Here is a 21,111-nt window from a genome sequence, read left to right on the forward strand (position 1 = left end):
AGACCTGAGCTGAAATCAAGAGTCAGATGCGTAACTGACTGAGCCACCCAGGTACCCACTTAACAGTCCAGTTTTTTTTGTTTTTTTTTTTTTAAGATTTTATTTATTTATTTGACAGAGAGAGACAGCGAGAGAGGGAACACAAGCAGGGGGAGTGGGAGAGGAAGAAGCAGGCTTCCCGCCGAGCAGGGAGCCCGATGCGGGGCTCGATCCCAGGACCCTGGGACCATGACCTGAGCCGAAGGCAGATGCTTAACGACTGAGCCACCCAGGTGCCCCAACAGTCCAGTTTTAACACGTGTCTGACTAAGCATGAGGTATGTCATTGCCAACAGTCAGTTCTAGATTGGACCCCTACAGCCATTAGCTATTTTCTGAGAGACCTGGAGAATCAACTATAAACAAAAAGTGGAGGATGAGGGGTGGGCTATTGGGCTATTGGTGGTGATTGTGGTGGTGGTTGCTGGAGGATATGGGCAAGGACCTGAAGGAAACTGCTCATTCTGGCAGGGGGAGGATAGTGCCTGCAGCCCCAAGACAAGGAGTCACAGGAAAAGGAAGCCTAGCGGGCTTCTACTTTTTCCAAGATTTCTGTCTGCCTAATTTCCTATGGATTCAGAGGATTGGTAAGGAGCTGCCAAGTCTTTTCAGGGACCCCACAGCTGCTTGAAGATCGTATTAGGGATTCTCAAAGATAGGCAGGACTTCAAAAAGAAGTCTGTGTGAAGCTAATGATGGTAATATGTGACTCATTTGTAAGGGTTATGCATGCTGCTTTTTGTGTATTAACATCGTATCCTGCAATAATCTTTCCTATAATCACTTATTAGTTCCAGAAATTCTTTTTTTTTTTTAAAGATTTTATTTATTTATTTGTCAGAGAGAGAGACAGAACACAAGCAGGGGGAGAGGCAGGCAGAGGGAGAAGCAGGCTCCCTGCTGAGCAAGGAGCCCGATGTGGGACTCGATCCCAGGACCCTGGGATCATGACCTGAGCCGAAGGCAGCCACTCAACCGACTGAGCCACCCAGGCGTCCCTAGTTCCAGAAATTCTTTTTTCAGTTCTTTTGGGTTTTCTATATAGACTATCATGTCATCCGTAAACAAAGACAGTTTTATTTCTTCCTTCCCAAACTGTTTACCTTTTATTTCCTTTTCTTGTCTTATTGTATTAGCTAGAACTTCCAGTACAATATTAAAAGGGAATGGTGGGAGGGGACATCCTTCCCTTGTTACTCACATTATGAAGCTTTTGGTCTTTAAATTTTCTTTTATGCTTTCTGCCTACAAAAGTAGAAATACAGTCTCATTATACATTTTCAAATGTTTTAAAAAAATATGTAATACAAAAAGTGGGAGTTTGGAGGCGCCTGGGTGGCTCAGTCGTTAAGCATCTGCCTTCGGCTCAGGTCATGATCCCAGGGTCCTGGGATTGAGTCCCACATCGGGCTCCCTGCTCTGCGGGAGGCCTGCTTCTCTCTCTCCCACTCCCCCTGCTTGTGTTCCCTCTCTCGCTGTCTCTCTCTCTCTGTCAAATAAATAAATAAAATCTTTAAAAAAAAAAAAGTGGGAGTTTTTTTTCAATCCCTAACCACCTACCTCAAGTTGCTATTGCCAGTTATTTGATATGTCTCTCAATATGGCATACTTTGTGGGGCACCTGGGTGGCTCACTTGGTTAAGCATCTGACTCTTGGTTTCAGCTCAGGTCATGATCTCAGGGTCGTGAGATCGAGCCCCATGTGGGGCTTGATGCTGGGCGTGGAGCCTGCTTAAGATTCTTTTTCTCCGGGGCACCTGGGTGGCTCAGTCGTTATGCTTTGCCTTCCGCTCACGTCGTGATCCCAGGATCCAGCCCGCATCGCATCCAGCTCCCTGCTCAGCGGGAAGCCTGCTTCTCCCTCCCCCACTACCGCTGCTTGTGTTCCCTCTCTCTCCATCTCTCTGTCCAATGAACAAATAAAGTCTTAAAAAAAAAAGATTCTTTCTCTCCCTCTTCTTCTGCCTCCCCTTCCCTGTGCACTCTCTCTCTCTAAAACAAAACAAAACAAAACAAAAACAAAAAACATACTTTGTGATTTTGAAGCAAATTGTGTGTGCCTTAACACATGATATCTCTGACAAAAAATAAATTTCACTGCAAACTGAGATTCCTTGGTAGTTTGGAGTATAGGTATTAAGTTACATGTATGTTTGTGTGTAAAAGAGAGAAAGACAGACAGATTGAATGTGATAAAATCGCCCCTACTCCTTTTCTGGGAAATGCTCTTCAGTTCTTGATTTTTATCTTTCATAGGAAATTGTGTTATGAATTAGGTAGCCAGATCATTTATTTAACATGAATATGTTAAAAAATTTTTTAAAGATTTTATTTATTTTTTTTTGAGAGAGGGACAGAGAGAGAGGGAGAGAGCACAAGCAGGGGAGGGGCAGGCAGAGGGAGAAGCAGGCCCCCCACAGAGCAGGGAGCCCGATGCAGGGCTCGATCCCAGGACCCTGAGATCATGACCTGAGCCGAAGGCAGACGCTTAACTGACTGAGCCCTGAATATGTTAAAATTTACTTCAGTTACAGAATTCCCTAATAAGAATTCTCTAAAATTAAATAAATAAAGTAACTGGTTATGAGTTATGACCCACATATGTGCTTGCTCACCTGTTGGAGAGCTGTCAAGAACATGATGACCTGTGTGTGTCTTCTGCCCCAGGATCCTTGAAGTTCTTACAAATACATGAAGGGAAGGAGCCATGTCTTAGATGCCTAGCAAAGATACCCTGGAGTAGAGACTTGAGGATTCTTTTTTTTTTTTTTAAGATTTTATTTATTTATTTGACAGAGAGAGAGACAGCGAGAGAGGGAACACAAGCAGGGGGAGTGGGAGAGGGAGAAGCAGGCTTCCCACTGAGCAGGTAGCCCAATGCGGGGCTCGATCCCAGGACCCTGGGATTACAACCTGAGCCGAAGGCAGACGCTTAACCAACTGAACCACGCAGGCGCCCCGAGACTTAAGAATTCTTAAGGAAATGATTGGTTGAGAGACTTCTCCTGGAAGTGAAACCTTGTACCTTTGGGGATGCCCCACCACCAAGCAGTTCCGGAGGTTGGTGCTGGCTGGTTGGGAATGCGTGTTGCTTGGAAAAGGCAGGTATAGAGACCTAAAAGGGGACTAGGAATGGGTCCTGTGATCCTGCTGCCACCTCTGCTCAGTTTGTGCTCCCACACCAAACTTTTTCAGAACATTTGAGAGAATATGCCTTGGTTCATGAATCAGACTTGCAATTTTGAGACTTCCTACACTTGATCTTAGCCAAAAGGCCAAGAAGCGATGGGAGACTTCCTAACTGGCCATCTCCAAGCACTATGGGACTTCCTGACTCAGGTACATGTGTAACGTTCACAGGTGGATTTCCTAGAACAGGTGAGCTGTACCCAGTTACTGGCTTTCTGTAACCAAGTTGCTAGGTACAATTTAACAATCATCAATGACTCCTATGGCTAGGTATTTAGTTTTTGAGCATTAAGTACACTCTAATAAAAATCTTCATTAAAAAAAACCTTTTTAGGGGCGCCTGGGTGGCTCAGTTGGTTAAGCGACTGCCTTCGGCTCAGGTCATGATCCTGGAGTTCCGGGATCGAGTCCCGCATCGGGCTCCCTGCTCAGCAGGGAGTCTGCTTCTCCCTCTCCCGCTCCCCCCTCTTGTGCTCTTTCTCTCTCTCACTCTCTCTCAAATAAATAAATAAATAAAATCTTTAAAAAAAAAAAACACCTTTTTATTCTGTCACAGGTAATATAGTTCATTGAATTAATTAATTAGTTTCTTATAATATAGTTCATTTTAGAGAACAGAGATAAACAGTATGAAAAAAAGAACTGTAATCCTCCCACCAAATGATAACTATAATTAACATTTTGGTATATTTCCTTTTAAAATACCCATACTTTAACAAACTTTCAATAAATAGACATTTTATAGTTATATGAGAAAGTTTTCCTTCGTCCTTTTATTTTAACTTAGCGATAGCTATGATGTTTCTTCTCCTTTCTTTTTTTTTCAGAATTGCTATATTATTAGTATTTTTCTTTTTTTTTAAGATTTTATTTATTTATTTGAGAGAGACAGACACAGCGAGAGAGAGAATACAAGCAGGGGGAGTGGGAGAGGGAGAAGCAGGCTTCCCGCCGAGCAAGGAGCCCGATGCGGGGCTCGATCCCAGGACCCTGGGATCAGGACCTGAGCTGAAGGCAGACGCTTAACGACTGAGCCACCCAGGCGCCCCTATTATTAGTATTTTTCAAAAACAGTTGACCACAGGGTGCCTGGGTGGCTTAGTTGGTTAAGCCTCTGCCTTTGGTTCAGGCCAGGATCCCGGGATCCTGGGATGGAGCCCCGTGTCAGGCTCCCTGCTTAGCGGGCAGTCTGCCTCTCTTTCTCCCTCTGCCCCTACCCCCGCTTGTGCTTGCTCTCTCTCAAATAAATAAATAAATAAAATCTTTTTTTTTTTTAATTTTTTTTTTTAAAGATTTTATTTATTTATTTGAGAGAGAGAGAATGAGAGAGAGCACATGAGAGGGGTTAGGGTCAGAGGGAGAAGCAGACTCCCCGCCGAGCAGGGAGCCCGATGCGGGACTTGATCCAGGGACTCCAGGATCATGACCTGAGCTGAAGGCAGTCGCTTAACCAACTGAGCCACCCAGGCGCCCAAATAAATAAATAAAATCTTTAAAAAAATACAGTTGACCATGGATTATTTTTATTCATCCTAATGACAACCTTGGGTGTTTTAAATATCTGTATCCTTATATTCTGGATAGAGACACTGAGAGCTATAATGTTTCTTTATGAAAGTTTTGAGAAGATAAACAATCAGTTTGCTTTGGTTATTTAAACACACATTCTGTTCAAATGACATTCTTTTTTACTTACATTTTTTTAGGGAGGTTATGTTTAAAAAAGAGCTTTACGCTGATTCACAGACAAAAGTCCTTGGACCTTGGTTAGAATTGCTTTAGTTTGAACAGAAAAGACGCTATAATATTTCTATCCTCTAAACTTCAACCTGGGTTGTTTCTTTATTTCCTCCTTGAGTGTTTGTAAGTCTTTTGTCTTCAGAGAGATTTATTCAACTAAAGAATCCTGTTACTCAGACTGGAGTCATGTGGGTAACCGGGTAAATGGGTAACTGGATAAACAGCCAACCTGGACACACAACTGTAGAAAATTTAATGTTCACCATACATTTACTGAAAAAAGCAAGCTACCAAATAATACTGATAATATAAACCTACTTTTATGAAAGTATAAGATTAGATAAATACATTTACGAAGAACAAATACAGAAATGCTATAGTCCAAAATATTACCAGTGGTTCTCTCTAGGTGATAGTTATAGGTGATTATTATTATTTCATTTGTGTTTATATTTAAATTTTTTCTTCAAGAGGCATATATTACATGTTTTCATAAATTATTTTTATAATCAAACAAAACTTTATGGTAAGATCATAGTCTTTATTGGTCAAAAATAAAATGATAGTTCAAAAAAGGAAATCCCATTTATTTCCAACATATTCTCCCTCCCAATAACTCTCTTCCTTATCTAAAACATTCATCAAGCTAAGTGCTATGTGGTTTCCTCTCAACTCTGAAAGGATGATTTTGAAAAGCAGAAAATCTGTAAGAAGAGCAGAGTGGAAAGAGGAATAAAACACCAGCATGTATTACATGTATGACATTCAATTTAATTCAGCTGTATACTACCTAGGTACGTTTGGATTTAATTATTTGTCTACATTTTCAAGATTATATTTTTCAACCTGTAAAACCAGCCCGAAGCCCCTTAATGTGGGAGAGGGGGGAGCAGTGTTTTTGAGTCCATATTCCATTACCATCCTGTTATATCTAATCAGGATCTAAGTAATGAGTGTAAATGGTGAAGGGGAGGTGTATGGTGGTAGCTAACTGATCTGTAGCTCAGTTTCAGAAACATTGTCTTCCCCTTCTCCTGGGACAGTGGATTAGAGTGGTTTTAGTTTGCTAAAGCCACACATGAAGGTTTCTGCAGTCTTGGAAAAGCAATGTAGCTCTCAGAGATGTGCACCAGCATAACTTTATGTCACATACTTTTTTTTTTTTCATTTCAGTGTTCTAACAGTTGAAGATCATCAAAGACAGATTGATTTTGGTTTGTTTGTTTTTACAGATCTGTTAAAATGACATCAGGATTATTCAACCCCAATATGGTCTTAAATTTTAGAAGGTCAACTCTGAATTCTTGATGAATTTCATAGCGTTTATAGTAGCATGCTCCTGCATATCTACTAAGTTTTGGAGATCATGATATATCCCTTTGTCTTTCCTTAGGGAAGCTTTTTGGATTTTTCTGTAATAAAATATTGAATTGAATGTAAAACTTTAGATAATTGGCTCAGATAAAAGGAATGACTCATCCATGGATGACACAAACTGAACTTCACCTTGAGAGTGTCATTCTTCAGTTCAGAGAGTGGGATGATTCTGGAAGTGGCCCTGGCAGTGGTTGGTAACGTCATGTTTCCCTAACTTTCTCAGTTGTTTGGTGAGTCATTAAGGATTGTTAATATTAGCTTTGTCAGAAGCCAGGCAAGGAAAAGAATTTTTGCCAAATCACATTCCAGAGCTAGGATGTAGAACGAGGGTGAATATAATGGCTAAGTCACTCCTGAAACTTTTGGCTCAGCCATCGTTCCAAAATTAACATATTTAAACAAAAACCAAAAACAAATCACTCTTTTCCTGCCCCTACTTCCTACTTTGCTCTTGCCTAATAGGAAGACTCAGAGAAATGGAAGGATCAGGCATCTTAAAAATGAAAGCACGCCACAAGGACAGGTTCCCAAGGGTGACAGGCCACAGCTTTGGCCTCCAACAAAAGTGTTGAGGCAGCCATCTGAGGAGAAGGTGCTTGGCTGAAGATCTGCGCCTCAGGCCATTTTCATGCACACAGAAGCACAAGAGACCCACCGAGTGAGATAGATATCAGTAGGGTTTCTTCCTGATCTGGAATTCTATGGTTGTCCTCTGGGCTTTGTGGCCACAAATTAAAATGACCTGATTACAATTCTTAATTCCCGAGAAAGAGCAAAAAAGATATAAATGTGGTCACCACAGGTCTGATGTCCTTGGGGAACTGATTAAGCCTGGAGACTGACACACACGTAGTATACGGGAGAAGGGGGTGTGTGTGGGGGATATGTGTGTTTGGGGCAGACTTTTTTTTTTTTTTTAAGATTTTATTTATTTGACAGAGAGAGACAAAGTGAGAGAGGGAACACAAGCAGGGGGAGTGGGAGAGGGAGAAGCAGGTTTCCTGTGGAGCAGGGAGCCTGATGCGGGGCTCAATCCCAGGACCCTGGGATCATGACCTGAGCCGAAGGCAGACGCTTAACCAACTGAGCCACCCAGGCGCCCCTTGAGTTATATTTTTGTATACATTGTGGGGAGGCCACGGAGCCAGGCATCTCAGGGTCTGGTTTCACCTCTACCAGCTCTGGTGCCTTAGGCAAATCACTCGGCTGCTTTGTCCCCTAGAAGTCTGGCCGGAATGCAGTATGTCTCACTTTTCTTGGATTACCTGCATCAGGATGACCTGAGCTACTTTTTAAATGTTTTTGGACTTGTGTTTTTTTTTTTTAAGATTTTATTTATTTTTTTTATGTGAGAGAGAGCACAAAAAGGGGGGGAGGGGCAGAGGGAGAGGGACAAGCGGACTCCCCGCTGAGCAGGGAGCCTGATATGGGGCTTAATCCCGGGACCCTGGGACTGAGCCACCCAGGCGCTCCTCTTTTTTTTTTTTTTTTTAAAGTATTTATTTATTTACTTATTTATGTTATTTGAGAGAGAGAAAGAGGGAGAGAGAGAGCATGAGCTAGGAGAGGGCAGGAGGAGAGGGCAGGAGGAGAGGGAGAGAATCTCAAGGTGGACTCTGCCCTGAGCAAGGAGCCCATTGTCGGGCTCCATCCCATGACCCTGAGATCATGACCTGAGCTGAAATCAAGAGTCAGACACTCGATCGACTGAGTCACTCAGGTACCCCCTGGACTATTTCTTAAATTTGGTGAAAAAGAATCTCTGGGGATGAGGTCCCAGAATCTTTATTTTTATTTTTAAAGATTTTATTTATTTATTTGACAGAGAGATAGCGAGAGCAGAAACACAAGCAGGGGGAGTGGGAAAGGGAGAAGCAGGCTTCCTGCCAAGCAGGGAGCCCGATGTGGGGCTCGATCCCAGGACCCTGGGATCATGACCTGAGCCAAAGGCAGACGCTTAATGACTAAGCCACCCAGGTGCCCAGAATCTTTATTTTTAAAAAGTGCCCCAGGCCATTGTCATGCACACAGGGACTCACTGGATGGGACCATCAGTGGGATCTCTTTCTGCTCCAAAATTCTGTTCATTCTCATCACTTGAATTTTACTTAGCTCTATTTTCTGTGAACAAAATGAAATTAAAAGGAGAAAGGCAATGACACTAGCTAAGAACCTATTATTTGCCTGGTGCTATGTTTGGGGCCTTATACTCATTGTCTTATTTTTCTGCACAATAATCGTTCGAGGTAGGTGTTATTGTTATCACACAGTATACATAAATTCCAAGTTGGAACTCTGTACAAACTTCCAACTATACGATGAATAAGTTCTGGGGATGTAACATACAGCATGATGACTATAGTGAACAGTACTGCTTTGTATATTTCAAAGTTGTAGAGAGTAGATTTTAAAAGTTCTCATCACACACACACACAAATTGTCACTATATACTATGATAACTAACCTTACTGTAGTAATCCTTTTTCCATATATATGTATATAAAATAACTACATTGTACACCTTAAACTTACACAATGTTATATGTCTACTGTATCTCAATAAAACTGGAGGGGAAAAGTCAGGGTTCTGATTTCAAAGTCAAATTTTTTGTTGTTTGTTTGTTTGTTTATTTATTTATTTTTGCCACAGTCTCATGCTATAGTAAGAAACCACAGAAGAACTTATTATAATTGGTAAGCTCTAGTGTAGCACCTTATGTTAACACAATAGATTACTATTTTAGGATCTGTTTCTTCATCCTTGTTGAATCACTGAGCTTCTCCTATTGTGAATGTTAATTACCTGATTTGATGATGATAATATGAAAACAGTAAGCTTCACTGTATTCTTTGCCTTCTTTTTCTTACCTATTTAAAATGTATTCTTCTGGGGTGCCTGAGTGGCTCAGTCGGTTGAGTGTCTGCCTTAGGCTCAGGTCATGATCCCGGGGTCCTGGGATCGAGCCCCACATCGGGCTCCCTGCTCCACAGGAAGCCTGCTTCTCCCTCTCCCACTCCCCCTGCTTGTGTTCCCTCTCTCACTGTGTCTCTGTCAAATAAATAAATAAAATCTTCAAAAAATAAAATGTATTCTTCTTATAATCTATGCGTTTTCTGAGGCAAGAGGCAATCTAAGTCCTTTGTGTGTGATAGGGAATAAATTGGATATAAATAAATAACAAAAAGTAAGCTATATTATGAATTCATTTAATAATTGCATTCACTTAGGGGCGCCTGGGTGGCTCATTCGGTTAAGCAACTGACTCTTGGTTTCGGCTCAGGTTGTGACCTTGGGGTCGTGGAATCGAGCCCCATGTGTGGCTCCGCACTGAGCGTGGAGTCTGCCTGAGATTCTCTCTCCCCCTCTCCCTCTGCCTCTCCCACGCCTATGTTCACGCTCTCTCTAAAAAATAAATCTTTAAAAAAATAATTGCATTCACTAAAATAGAAAAAAAAATACATGAAGTTGTGATACCCCCAGGATAATTTCAGTTTATGAAATCTCAAACCTATAACTAGCTACAAGATGGAGGGAAAAGAAATAAATTAGACAAGACATGGATTCGAAATTTGATGAGATCTATCTTTTGTATGCTTCTACTTGAGTTATCTATTTCAAATAGAGAAGAGAAGGGGCCCTGGCAGGCTAAAATATATGAAATCCTTTGAGAAGGATAAGGAGGTTGGTTTGGAAACTAAGTCAAGACAAAGGCCATGTGAAAGAGGAGCTGCCTTTTCCTCTCCAAGGTATTTGGAAGGGAATAAAAGAAGAATGGCAGAGTATCAAGTTTGGGCACGATTAGGAAAGTAGATGAATTGGGTCATCCGAGAAATTCTTCCTGCTGGTGACCAGTGCATGGAGTTTGAACTGGTCAAAACAGAAATCATCTGGCCTCCTGACTCATTAGTTGTGACCCATTATTTTTGTCTCTGGTTCATGAGAAAAGCAGTTTTATCTAATTTCCAGCTCAGATGAAAAGAAAAAAACATAGTATTTTTCTCCTGTGTTTGGCTGGGCTGTCTTATGATAAGGGAATAAGGAAAAGGCACCTGTCTGGTTTGGGATAATGTTTATAGAAAGAACATTGTAACACCATAAACAATGTATTGTTCTTTTTTGTATTAAGACAATACAGCTGGAAGGAACCTAGATACCATCTAACTCCTTCATATAGGCATTGAGGCCTATGAAGGTCAGGTGTATTCACTGCCTAAGAGCACACACCATAGATTTGGGAGCCAGACCTACATGATTTGAGACTCGGTTCTGCCGTTTACGAGTTTGTGGCCTTGGGGCTGAGGAGGACCTCACAGAGAAGAGCTGTGTGGCACAGAGTGAGCAGAGTTTGTCAGATGGGCGAGAGACTGAGGGTATGTCCAAAGAGGGAGGGCTGGGAGGGAGACAGGGCTGCACGGTGGAGTCAATGCAGGTGGATGTAGCTGGAGCACCCTGAAGTGGAGAGAATAAGCCAGGGAGAGAACCTGTTTTTTTTGTTTTTTAAAGATCTTATTTTATTTATTTGACAGAGAGACACAGCTAAAGAGGGAACACAAGCAGGGGGAGCAGGAGAGGGAGCAGCAGGCTTCCCGCTGAGCAGGGAGCCCCATGAAGGGCTTGATCCCAGGACCCCGGGATCATGACCTGAGCCCAAGGCAGACGCTTAACAACTGAGCCACCCAGGTGCCCCAGAACCTGTTGTTCTGACTTTGGAAGAGGAAACTTCATTGCCAGATTTTTTTTTCCTTGCTATTTCACTATTACTTTGTATCAATTATATACTCAAAGAAGGCTGAGCTGCTACAAACTCTGGGATAGGTTTCTTTGTCAACAGGGTCTCCCATAGTTTGTTGTTCAGGAAGAGGAGGCAGGGCTTGGGTTGTTGCTGGTTCTTTGGAGCCCCTTCTACTTCCCCTGTGAGCTGAGCTCTCTTCAGCCCCATGCCCAGCATGGCTCTCTTGGACAAAAGAGCTCTGGGTGTGGTTATAAAACAATAATAGCTACCATTTCTAGGTATTTGGCATTATTCTGTTGAGTGTATTGATTCATTTAATCCTTGCAAAACATCTTTTGAAGCACAACTATACTTTTTTCTTTTCTCAACTTTTCAGAACTTACCTAGAGAAGTAGAACATACATGCAAAAAATATATAGGTTTAATATATGATATATATATCAAAGTATAAATTCATATAAGTTTAATAGTTTCACAAAAAGAGCACAAACATGTCACTAGCTCCCAGCACAAGAATAAAATTAGCAGTGGGGCACCTGGGTGGCTCAGCTGGTTAAGTGACTCTTTTTTTTTTTTTTTTTTAAAGATTTTAATCATTTATTTGACAGAGAGAGACACAGTGAGAGAGGGAACACAAGTGGGGAAGAGGGAGAAGCAGGCTTCCCGCTGAGCAGGGAGCCCGACGTGGGGCTCAATCCCAGGACCCTGGGATCATGACCTGAGCCGAAGGCAGACGCTTAACGACTGAGCCACCCAGGCGCCCCTGGTTAAGTGACTCTTGATTTCAGCTCAGGTCATGATCTCAGAGTCATAAGATCTAGCCCTGCGTCAGGCTCCGTGCTGAGCGTAGAGCCTGCTTGGGATTCTCTTTCCCTCTCCCTCTGCCCCCGCCCCTCATTATCTATCTGCCCCCCCCCCCCCCGGGGTATGGTATGTGCTTTCTCCTACTCTCCGTCAAAAAAAAAAAGGAAAGAAAAACTTAGCATCACTCAAAGGGCTTTCGCCGGCCGCATTCAGTCACTAGTCCTCCTCAGGCCCCAAAGCAATGGCCATCCTTACTTCCAACAGCAGAACTTGGTTTGCCTGTTTTGTACAGTGTTACTTGTCTGCAGTTTCTTTCATTTACATTACATTGTATATGATTACAGGTCCAATCATTTTCTTTCATTGCTACATTATTTCCTCTACCTTGTCTCTTGAAACATTTAAAGCCCCAGAAAAGTTGAAAAGCGAGTACAGCGAACACCCATATGCCCTTTATTTAGAGCACGGAGGACTATTATTATTTCCACTTTATAGGTGAGGGAACGAAGGCAAAGAGAAATTAGGTAATTAACCTAGGTCATGCCTCTAGGATGTAGTCTTGCATAACTTGCTGCTTAGCCATATGGGCAAATCCCATAACCTGTCTGAGGCTGTTCCTTCGTTAATAAGATGGGTTTCCAGACTTTTGTGAGGCTGAAATGTGAGGAACATGTGAAAGTGCTATGTGAGGAGTACAGGGGCTCAAAAAGGGTATTAAAAATGCAGGCTCCTGGGTCTCACTCCCTACAGATCCTGGCTCAGTAGGTCTGGGGTAGGAGGCAGAATGTTTAACAAACACCCTAGGCTTTTGATTGAGGCTCGAATCCCCTACCACAGTATGAAAAAACACTTCTATAAAACAATGATTCCCAAACTTCAGAGACTATCAGAATCACCTTGAAGACTTGGACATTAATCTTGCTGCCCGCTCCACATTCACTGACTCTGGAAGACAAAAGAGGGTTGTAGGTGTTACCTGCTCTATCCTCTTGTGGGCTTGGCCTCAAGATTAGTCCCTGGAGCCCTCTCCCTTAGAGGCACAGAAAAACAAAAGGAAGCTTGCTCCTCCTTAAGGAGGACAAATGTCTCAAAAGGAAAAGCTGTTTGTAGGTGAAAGGGCAAGAGCGTTCTGTTGCAAAATGAGAGGTCAGATGGGAGGGAAGTAAAAAAAAAAAAAAAAAAAAAAAGACCCAACGAGTCATTACTCAAAAGTCAATATTCTTGCCACCTTACATCAGAGCAGGGGTTAGATTAACAACTGGCACACCAAACACGTGCTTACAGCCCCAAGAAAGCTGGAACACCAAAAAGAAAAGAAAAAAGAGAGAGAATTTGATTGCTTAAAGCATTGAAAATGTCAACATCGTGGGGTAAAACCTAAAAACCAACTCAGTACCTTTTTGGATTTTCTAACATTTATCTTAGGGTTTAGCACTGTGTTTTATTATGAATCACATGGTGCGAGAGGGAGGGAGACATACCGTATTTTCTCGCTGAGGCCCTCTAGATGTCTGAATCCGGTCTTGTATAAGGGATACATTTTTAATGGGTCAGTCTGGAGATTTAAATATGCTCCCCTGCCACCTGCCAGCTGTCCCTTCCTTACGTTCCCCGTGGGAGAGTGCGAGGGGGTGAAGGCCGGCGGCAACAGCCCCTGGCTGGTCGGGGAAAGTCCACGGAACTCCTACGCTGCCCGGGGCCGTTGCACAACTTGTTTGCTCAGATCATCTGGTGCAAGTCCCTGCATTTTAAAGGCGAAAAAACTGGAACTCAAATGTTGGCGATTTAACTTCCTACCTCTCTTTCTTTTAAAAAGCACAACCTACAATTAAAAAAAAAAAAGCCACCTTGCATAATAATCAGCATAGACAGCTATCATCCTGGAGTGGTTGGGGCTTTTAAGTGTCGCTCAGAAAAAAAGAGGGGGACCAACCACGGTATTCCAAAGCCCTTTTTGGACACTGCGACTCAGCTTTAAATTAGACATACACTCGAAGGACTGACTTTAAAGACAGAAGAGCAACAAAACAAGCTCTACGGGCCCGTCATCGGGTTAGAATTTCACAAAACTAAAGAAGTGATTTACGTGCTAAAAATAAGTCTAGGAGCCAGGGTTTCCATTTTAAAGACAGTTCTATTCCGAGGACTGACGGGAATCAACAGGTTACCGGTCACTGGTGCGCGCGACTCCGCCGCCGCCGCCTTTGGCAAAACCCCGGAGCCGGGCTGCGCGCCGGCCGCCTCCGCCACGGGCCTCCCTGCCCCTCGGCCCCTCTCCCCTGCAGGGCGCCCATGCGGGCGGGGCCTGGGGCAGGTCCGCGGCCCGGGCCGCCGGTCACGTGCTGCGGAGGCGCGGGCCGGGCGGGGTATATAGGCGGGTCGCCCGCGCCGCCACTTGGAACGCCAAGCGGGACTCGCCGGATCGTGGTCTTTGCGCTGCTGTGGGTCGGTAGGTGCGCGCCCCGCTCCGTGCGCCGCGGGCTGGCGTGGGGTGGGGTGGGGTGGGGGCCCGCGGGGCTCCAGGCTGGAACACGGTGGTCCCGGAGCCTGCCCGCCTCGCCGCCTCGGGGCGGTTTCCGGGTCGGGGCTGGGAAGGGGCGGTCTCCCGGGCCTGCGCTGTGCGCCTTTGCTGTCGGCCTTGGAGGCTCTTCTGCCCGCAGCTGCAGTGCGGGTAGAGCTTCTGGGCTTGGGTGCAGGGTAACAGTTTCCATTTGTCCCGCAAGTACGTTACTGGAAAGGAAATGAGCTAGCAAATTATGGGGTTCCAGCGACAGCGAGGCTGTGGGTACTGGCGCCTGACTTGCGCCCTAAGAAGGGCTCTTACTCATTTCCTGTAGCACTGGGACCCTCGGCGGCCGGAGGGTGAGCTGCCCGGCTCTAAAGTGGCGGACAGCGGGCTGTGCAGGTTCTTCCTTCCCACTCTGCGGCTTAGCAGTGAGGCAGTTTTATGTGCGTGGATTCGGGTCGTTGGAGGCGCTAAATTTCCACTGAAAAGCCTCCTGGGATGTTTCTCGATTCCTCGGAGCTGTTGTGCTTAGTTTCCCCTAGACGAGTTGCAGTCCTTTCCCCAAGGAAGGAATAAATCCCCCCAAAGTGTTTCCACTTGATAGTCCTGTCAAAAATGTCTTCTACTTGAGAGATCTCTCTCTCTCTCTCTCTTTTTTTTTTTTTTTTTTTTTTACAGATTTTATTTTTAAGTAATCTCTACACCCAACATGGGCCTTGAACTCACAACCCCCCAGATCAAGAGTCTCATGCTCTACTGACTGAGCCAGCCGGGCACCCCTCTCTTTAAATTTTATAATGTGGATTTTAACTTGGTTCCAATGTTTTTGTGAACAGACGTTCCTCTTTGAGAGGCGGTGGACAAATAAGACCAACATCTCAACAATGCAATGTCTTTGCTTTTATCCCCCTCAGACCCTCTTTTCTATTGGAACTTTACCCATAATTTCTGAAAGCCGGCCTCAGAACATGTTTGCCCAGGGCAGAGCTCGGAGCTAGAGGGTGGGGAGAAGTGCAGAAGGCTACCTCATCTTGAATTTTTCTCTTCTTGAAATTCTCATTTACTTGGGTGGGGAGTGAATCTGAGAGAGTCTTATCCTGGTGTCCTGAAATCAGTTTCTCTTCCACAGATTTCTTTCTCCAAGAAGAAAAATGGTATCTGTTGCAGTTGATCCACAACCGGTATGAATTTTAAATACGGTTTCTTGATCCCTTTCCCTCCCTGTCTGTTTTGAAGGAGTTAACACTTGCCCTGCTTGGTTGCAGAGTGTGGTGACTCGGGTAGTCAACCTACCGTTGGTGAGCTCCACGTACGACCTCGTGTCCTCGGCTTACATCAGTACGAAGGATCAGTATCCGTGCTTGAAGTCTGTGTGCGAGATGGCAGAGAAGGGTGTGAAGACCATCACTTCCATGGCTGTGATGAGTGCTCTGCCCATCATCCAGAAGCTGGAACCACAGAGTGAGTTCTGATTTTTTTTTAAAGATTTATTTATTTATTTGACAGAGAGAGACAGCAGAGAGACACAGCGAGAGAGGGAACAAGCACGGGGAGTGGGAGGGGGAGGAGGAGGCTTCCCGCTGAGCAGGGAGCGCGATGCGGGGCTTGATCCCAGGACCCAGGGATCACAACCTGAGCTGAAGGCAGATGCTTAACGACTGAGCCATCCAGGCGCCCCTCATGACCTATTTTCAAAAGTAACATCTTTGAGGGGCGCCTGGGTGGCTCAGTTGGTTAAGCCACTGCCTTTGGCTCAGGTCATGATCCTGGAGTCCCGGGATCGAGTCCCTGCTCAGCAGGGGGAGTCTGCTTCTCCCTCTGACCCTCCCCCCTCTCATGCTCTCTCTTTCTCTCATTCTGTCTCTCAAAGTCTTAAAAAAAAAAAAAAGTAACATCTTTGAGATGCAATTAACACACCATACCATTCACCCACTTAAAGTGTACTCAAGTATCTTTACAACTGATTTTAGAACCTTTTCATCACCTCGGAAAGGAACCTCCTACCGGTTTCTGTTTAAGATGATGAAAAAGTTCTGGAAATAATAGGGTGATAATTGCACATCATTGTGAATGAACTTAATGCCACTGAATTAGGCATTTTATATACCTAGGAGTGGGATTGCTGAGTCCTCTAAGAACCACGTAAGCTTCTGAGGTACTGCCAGACTGTTTTCCAAAGCAGCTGCACCATTTTACATTCCCCCCAGCAGCGTATGAAGGGTCCCATGTCTTCATGTTGTTAACTGCTTTTGAGTAAAGGTTTAAATCATTCCTCTAAATGGTTAGATCATGGACTTTCAGGACTATAAGGAACCTTTAGAGACCGGTTTTCCAGTTCTGCTCCTTCCCAGATGAACTTGGTATTAGCGCTTGGGTCAGTCATCATTGGAAGGGAAGCTTAGACTAAAAACTGCGCTTGCTGGGCAGATCCAGGGTGCTGTTAGCATACTGTTCGCTGGTGACAAACCAAAAATACGCTGCCACTTACGGGATTAAGTGTAGGTAGGGATTAAACTGGAGTGGCAATGCTAATTTTGAGAGTTTTCGGTTACCTCACTCCCGGAATGATGGTTCAGGTGAAGCCTGGCTTCTCTTGGCATTAACCTTAGATACCAGTTGATGAGGAAGAAGCTGCCTAGCCAGCTTCCTACCTGGCCTGTCACAGCCTCGCTGCTCCCTCCCACCCCCTTATTTCCCTGTCAGTAGAAGACAGTTGCCAGCAACTGCTGCTGAGCTAGAAACACTAGGCAATGCGTTGTATAGTAAATGAAGATCAACATTCTTGCTATCCTTTAAGGCCAAAGGTTCAAGGTCTAATGTAGTATGTATTCATTCATATCTGCACTTAACATTTTCCCCGTTTGTGATTCTTCTAGTTGCGGTGGCCAATACCTATGCTTGTAAGGGGCTGGACAGGATTGAGGAGAAACTGCCTATTCTGAATCAGCCAACAAACCAGGTGAGCTTGGGCAGAGTGCTAAGGCCTGCCGCTGCACACGTCTTCATGGTCTGTTGGGCACAGGCTGTGCGTATCATAAACAGAACTGTTCTCTCCTCCTGGACGTAGTTTTGGAAAGGCCACTCCCTTACTTGCCGAATTATCATCAGGTTTTGTTTGAGACGCAGAGATGAACTAGCCACTTTTGGGCTATAATGCTTATGGTCTGATCTTTATTAATTTGTGGTTTTGCCTCTGTAGATGATATTGCTCTCACAAATAGCTGATTCCCATGTGGCATTAGAGAAATGTAGATGTGGTGTTTAGAATCTTTTCTCACTTGGTATCTGAGAGCACATCCAGTAGGAGGGAGAATAACGTCTCTGCCCCTGTGTTGGCCTTGTGGGGCTGTGTGCATCGGGCCAGCTGGGCATGGTACCTCTGTGTCTGCTCATAGGCATGCGTGAGCTACTCTTGCTATAAGCACGTCAGCATGGAAAATGCCATTCTTTTCTACGGTACTCCTTCTGCCTTATTAACACATTCACCTGGTTTAAAAAAAATACTAAAACAAGTTTTACATCATTTTACCTCATTTGCTCCTCCAACAACCCTTGAGTGGTGGCAGAGAAGCTGCTAAGGAAATTGAGGCTTATCAACTCTTAGTGACTCGCCTAAGACCTAAAGCTAGAGAGTGACAGGGCCAGATTGCTTCCTTAGCACTTCAGCGAGGCTGCCTTAGTTAATACTTAGCCTGTACTGCTCCTCAGCCAAGCAGTGTGTTTTTCCATTTGTAGGTTGTTGCCAACGCCAGAGGCGCTGTGACCGGGGCAAAAGATGCTGTGACAACTGCTGTGACCGGGGCCAAGGATTCCATGGCCAGCACCATCACTGGGGTGATGGACAAGACCAAAGGAGCGGTGACTGGCAGTGTGGAGAGGACCAAGACTGTGGTCAATGGCAGCATTAACACAGTCTTGGGAAGTCGGATGATGCAGCTGGTGAGCAACGGAGTAGAAAATGCGCTCACCAGATCAGAGTTGCTGGTGGACCAGTACCTCCCTCTCACGGAGAAAGAACTAGGTAATTGGGAGCGCCCGGGTGACTCAGTTGGTTAGGCGTCCGCCTTCGGCTCAGGTTGTGATCCCGGGGTCCTGGGATCCAGCCCCACACCAGGCTCCCTGCTGAGCGGAGTCTGCTGCTCCCTCTCCCTCTGTGATCTTGCTCTCGCTCACTCTCAAATAAGTAAATAAAATCTTTTTTTTTTTTTTTTAAAGAACTAGGTAATTGGATTTTTGTCTTGAACTAATGGTTTATATCTTAAAGCAGTCTTAAAACCGCTTCATTGAGATCTACTTCATATGCCATAAAAGTCACCTGTTTGATTCTGAGTTAGAGTTGCCCAGCCATCATCACCACAATCCAGTGGTGCAACGTTTCTGTCATGCCGGAAGACCCTTAGTGGCTGCTCGTAGTCAGTCTCCCTGTCCTTTCCCGGGCAACCACTAATCTTTCTATCTCTGTAGACTTTCTCCTAAAGCAATCTTAAGTTTCACATTGAATTCTGCATAGTAAGTTTGGAAACCTTGGGGAGAAATGAACTGAGAGAAATTTTCTATAAATACATTGTCTTTAATGGGCTGCTTTACAGAAAATCGTGAAACATTCAGTGCCTACCGTGTGCCAAATCCGGTGTGGCCCAAGAAGCTCACTCGAACGGATTGAGACCTGTGTGGATAAAAATGTCAGATGCAGTGATACGTGTGCGTTGGGTGGTCAAGCCCAGCAGCAGGCAGGAGCTGTCTTGGGCAAATGAGAACATAATTGCTAGGTGGATGGGTAGAATTGACCAGTAAGATCCAGGTTAGAGGCCAGGCCTCATCAGTTCTAGCTGGGATCCCTTATGTTTTTTTGTCCCTTTTTCCCCCTAATTTCAGAAAAAGAAGCAAAAAAAGTTGAAGGGTTTGATATAGTTCAGAAGCCAAGTTACTACGTTAGACTGGGATCCCTGTCTACCAAGCTCCGTGCACGTGCCTACCAGCAGGCTCTCAGCAGGGTTAAAGAAGCCAAGCAGAAAAGCCAAGAGACCATTTCTCAGCTCCATTCCACTGTTAATCTGGTGAGTAAAACTTCATTTAAAGGTAGCTAAAGTGAGTTCATTTATCTCAAGGGCTGAGAGTAAATGTAGTCATGAAATCCAAGAATTTTATTTTTTTTATTTTTAAGATGTATTTATTTTATTTTGTTTTATTTTTTAAATTTTATTATGTTAGTCACCATACAGTACATCATTGGCTTTTGATGTGGTGATCCACGATCCATTGTTTTCGTATAACACCCAGTGCTCCATGCAGTACGTGCCCTCCTTAATACCCATCACCGGGCTAGCCAATCCCACCTCCCCGCTCCCCTCTAAAACCCTGTTTGTTTCTCAGAGTCTGTAGTCTCTCATGGTTCGTCTCTCCCTCCAGTTCCCCCCCCATTTTTCCCTTCCTTCTCCTAATGTCCTCCATGCTATTCCTTGTGTTCCACAAATAAGTGAAACCATATGATAATTGACTTTCTCTGCTTGACTTATTTCACTTGGCATAATGTCCTCCAGTCCCATCCATGTTGATGTAAAAGTTGGGTATTCATCCTTTCTGATGGCTGAGTAATATTCCATTGTATATATGGACCACATCTTCTTTATCCATTCATCTGTTGAAGGGCATCTTGGCTCTTTCCACAGTTTGGCTGTTGTGGACAGAAATCCAAGAATTTTAATCTTAATGAAAAACCCAGTAGAGAAATGGGCAAAGAGTACATAAACAACTCACAGAAAAGCGAGTATAGATAGCTGAACCCTAGGAAGCAATGTTAGTCTCACTGTGAGGGGCCCGATTACAGATGTTTCTCTTGGCCTCTCACACTGGCAAAGCTTGATGGCTTGATGCTGTGGGTAATGAGGTAGGGAAAGAGGTATGCATGTACTTGTGCACTTCTGGGGGATACAGGGACAGTTCTGGGCAAATTACAAACACTTCTATGCCTTCAGCTGTTTTATTTTTGGAAATGTTTCCTGTCGACACTTAAAGAAGTTCAGAGTTGCAAAACCCTATAAGCAATGCCTGTCAAGTAATAGGAAACTAAATTGCTACATCATAAGAGAGCTATTGTGTAGCCGTTGAAGTTGCCAAGTTACAGAATAGTATGTATTGTACTGCCATTAGAAACTGGTGTCTTCTTGGAAAGACCTAGCTGGCAACAGGGAAGAGGAGGTTTTAATTCCTTTTCCTTTTGTCATTTTATCTTCTGTGAATATACGTATTAAATTTGAGTTGCCTTACCTGTGCTAAACTGGAGGTAAATTTGGAGACTGTGGTTCAATAGTTAAATAGAGGCAGTAAAGAACTACGATTACTTGGCTGATATACAAAAAACAATAACAACATGGATAGCAGAGGTCTCTCCTTAAACTCTCATGGAAATTCTTGTTTTTTATATTACCTGATTGATGTCCTAGATCTGAGAACAGGCTAACTTGAATGTCTGACTGGTTTGTTCCTTTGTGTTATCTCATTGTGTTCTAGATTGAATTTGCCAGGAAGAATGTGCATAGTGCCAACCAGAAAATTCAAGGTGCTCAGGATAAGTTCTATCTCTCCTGGGTGGAGTGGAAGAGGAGCGTTGGCTATGATGATACAGATGAGTCCCACTGTGCTGAGGTAAGACATTGGAGACAGAGTCCTCCCCTGTGGTTTCTGAGGATGTTCTTACCAAATTTTTCATTTCCATTTTCCCAT

The 21,111-nt window shown here is 44.1% G+C and overlaps 1 protein-coding gene and 1 long non-coding RNA gene across 6 annotated transcripts in view; one reads left to right on the forward strand and one right to left on the reverse strand.

The window, feature by feature from the left end:
• On the reverse strand, positions 1-15,540 carry LOC116624466. Its single transcript, XR_004297895.1, has 3 exons — positions 15,065-15,540; positions 3,334-3,340; positions 1-58 (listed from the first exon to the last, which is right to left on the reverse strand). It is a non-coding gene; the product is annotated as an uncharacterized LOC116624466 (long non-coding RNA).
• Positions 13,675-21,111, forward strand: part of PLIN2 (perilipin 2) — a 16,965-nt gene continuing 9,528 nt past the window's right edge. For 2 of the 5 annotated variants that reach the window (XM_032392429.1, XM_032392430.1), the window contains exons 1-7: positions 13,675-14,335; positions 15,518-15,569; positions 15,654-15,849; positions 17,265-17,347; positions 18,124-18,409; positions 19,264-19,445; positions 20,899-21,033. In XM_032392429.1, coding sequence (XP_032248320.1) covers positions 14,175-14,335; positions 15,518-15,569; positions 15,654-15,849; positions 17,265-17,347; positions 18,124-18,409; positions 19,264-19,445; positions 20,899-21,033 — 1,095 coding nt within the window. In that variant the 5' untranslated portion in view covers positions 13,675-14,174. Of the gene's footprint in view, positions 14,336-14,381; positions 14,605-15,517; positions 15,570-15,653; positions 15,850-17,264; positions 17,348-18,123; positions 18,410-19,263; positions 19,446-20,898; positions 21,034-21,111 lie in introns of those variants that run through there. The other 3 variants (XM_032392431.1, XM_032392433.1, XM_032392432.1) reach the window with 2 other exon arrangements.

Source organism: Phoca vitulina, unplaced genomic scaffold (genome assembly GCF_004348235.1).
Source record: "Phoca vitulina isolate PV1807 unplaced genomic scaffold, GSC_HSeal_1.0 scaffold67, whole genome shotgun sequence".
Taxonomy (NCBI): domain Eukaryota; kingdom Metazoa; phylum Chordata; class Mammalia; order Carnivora; family Phocidae; genus Phoca; species Phoca vitulina.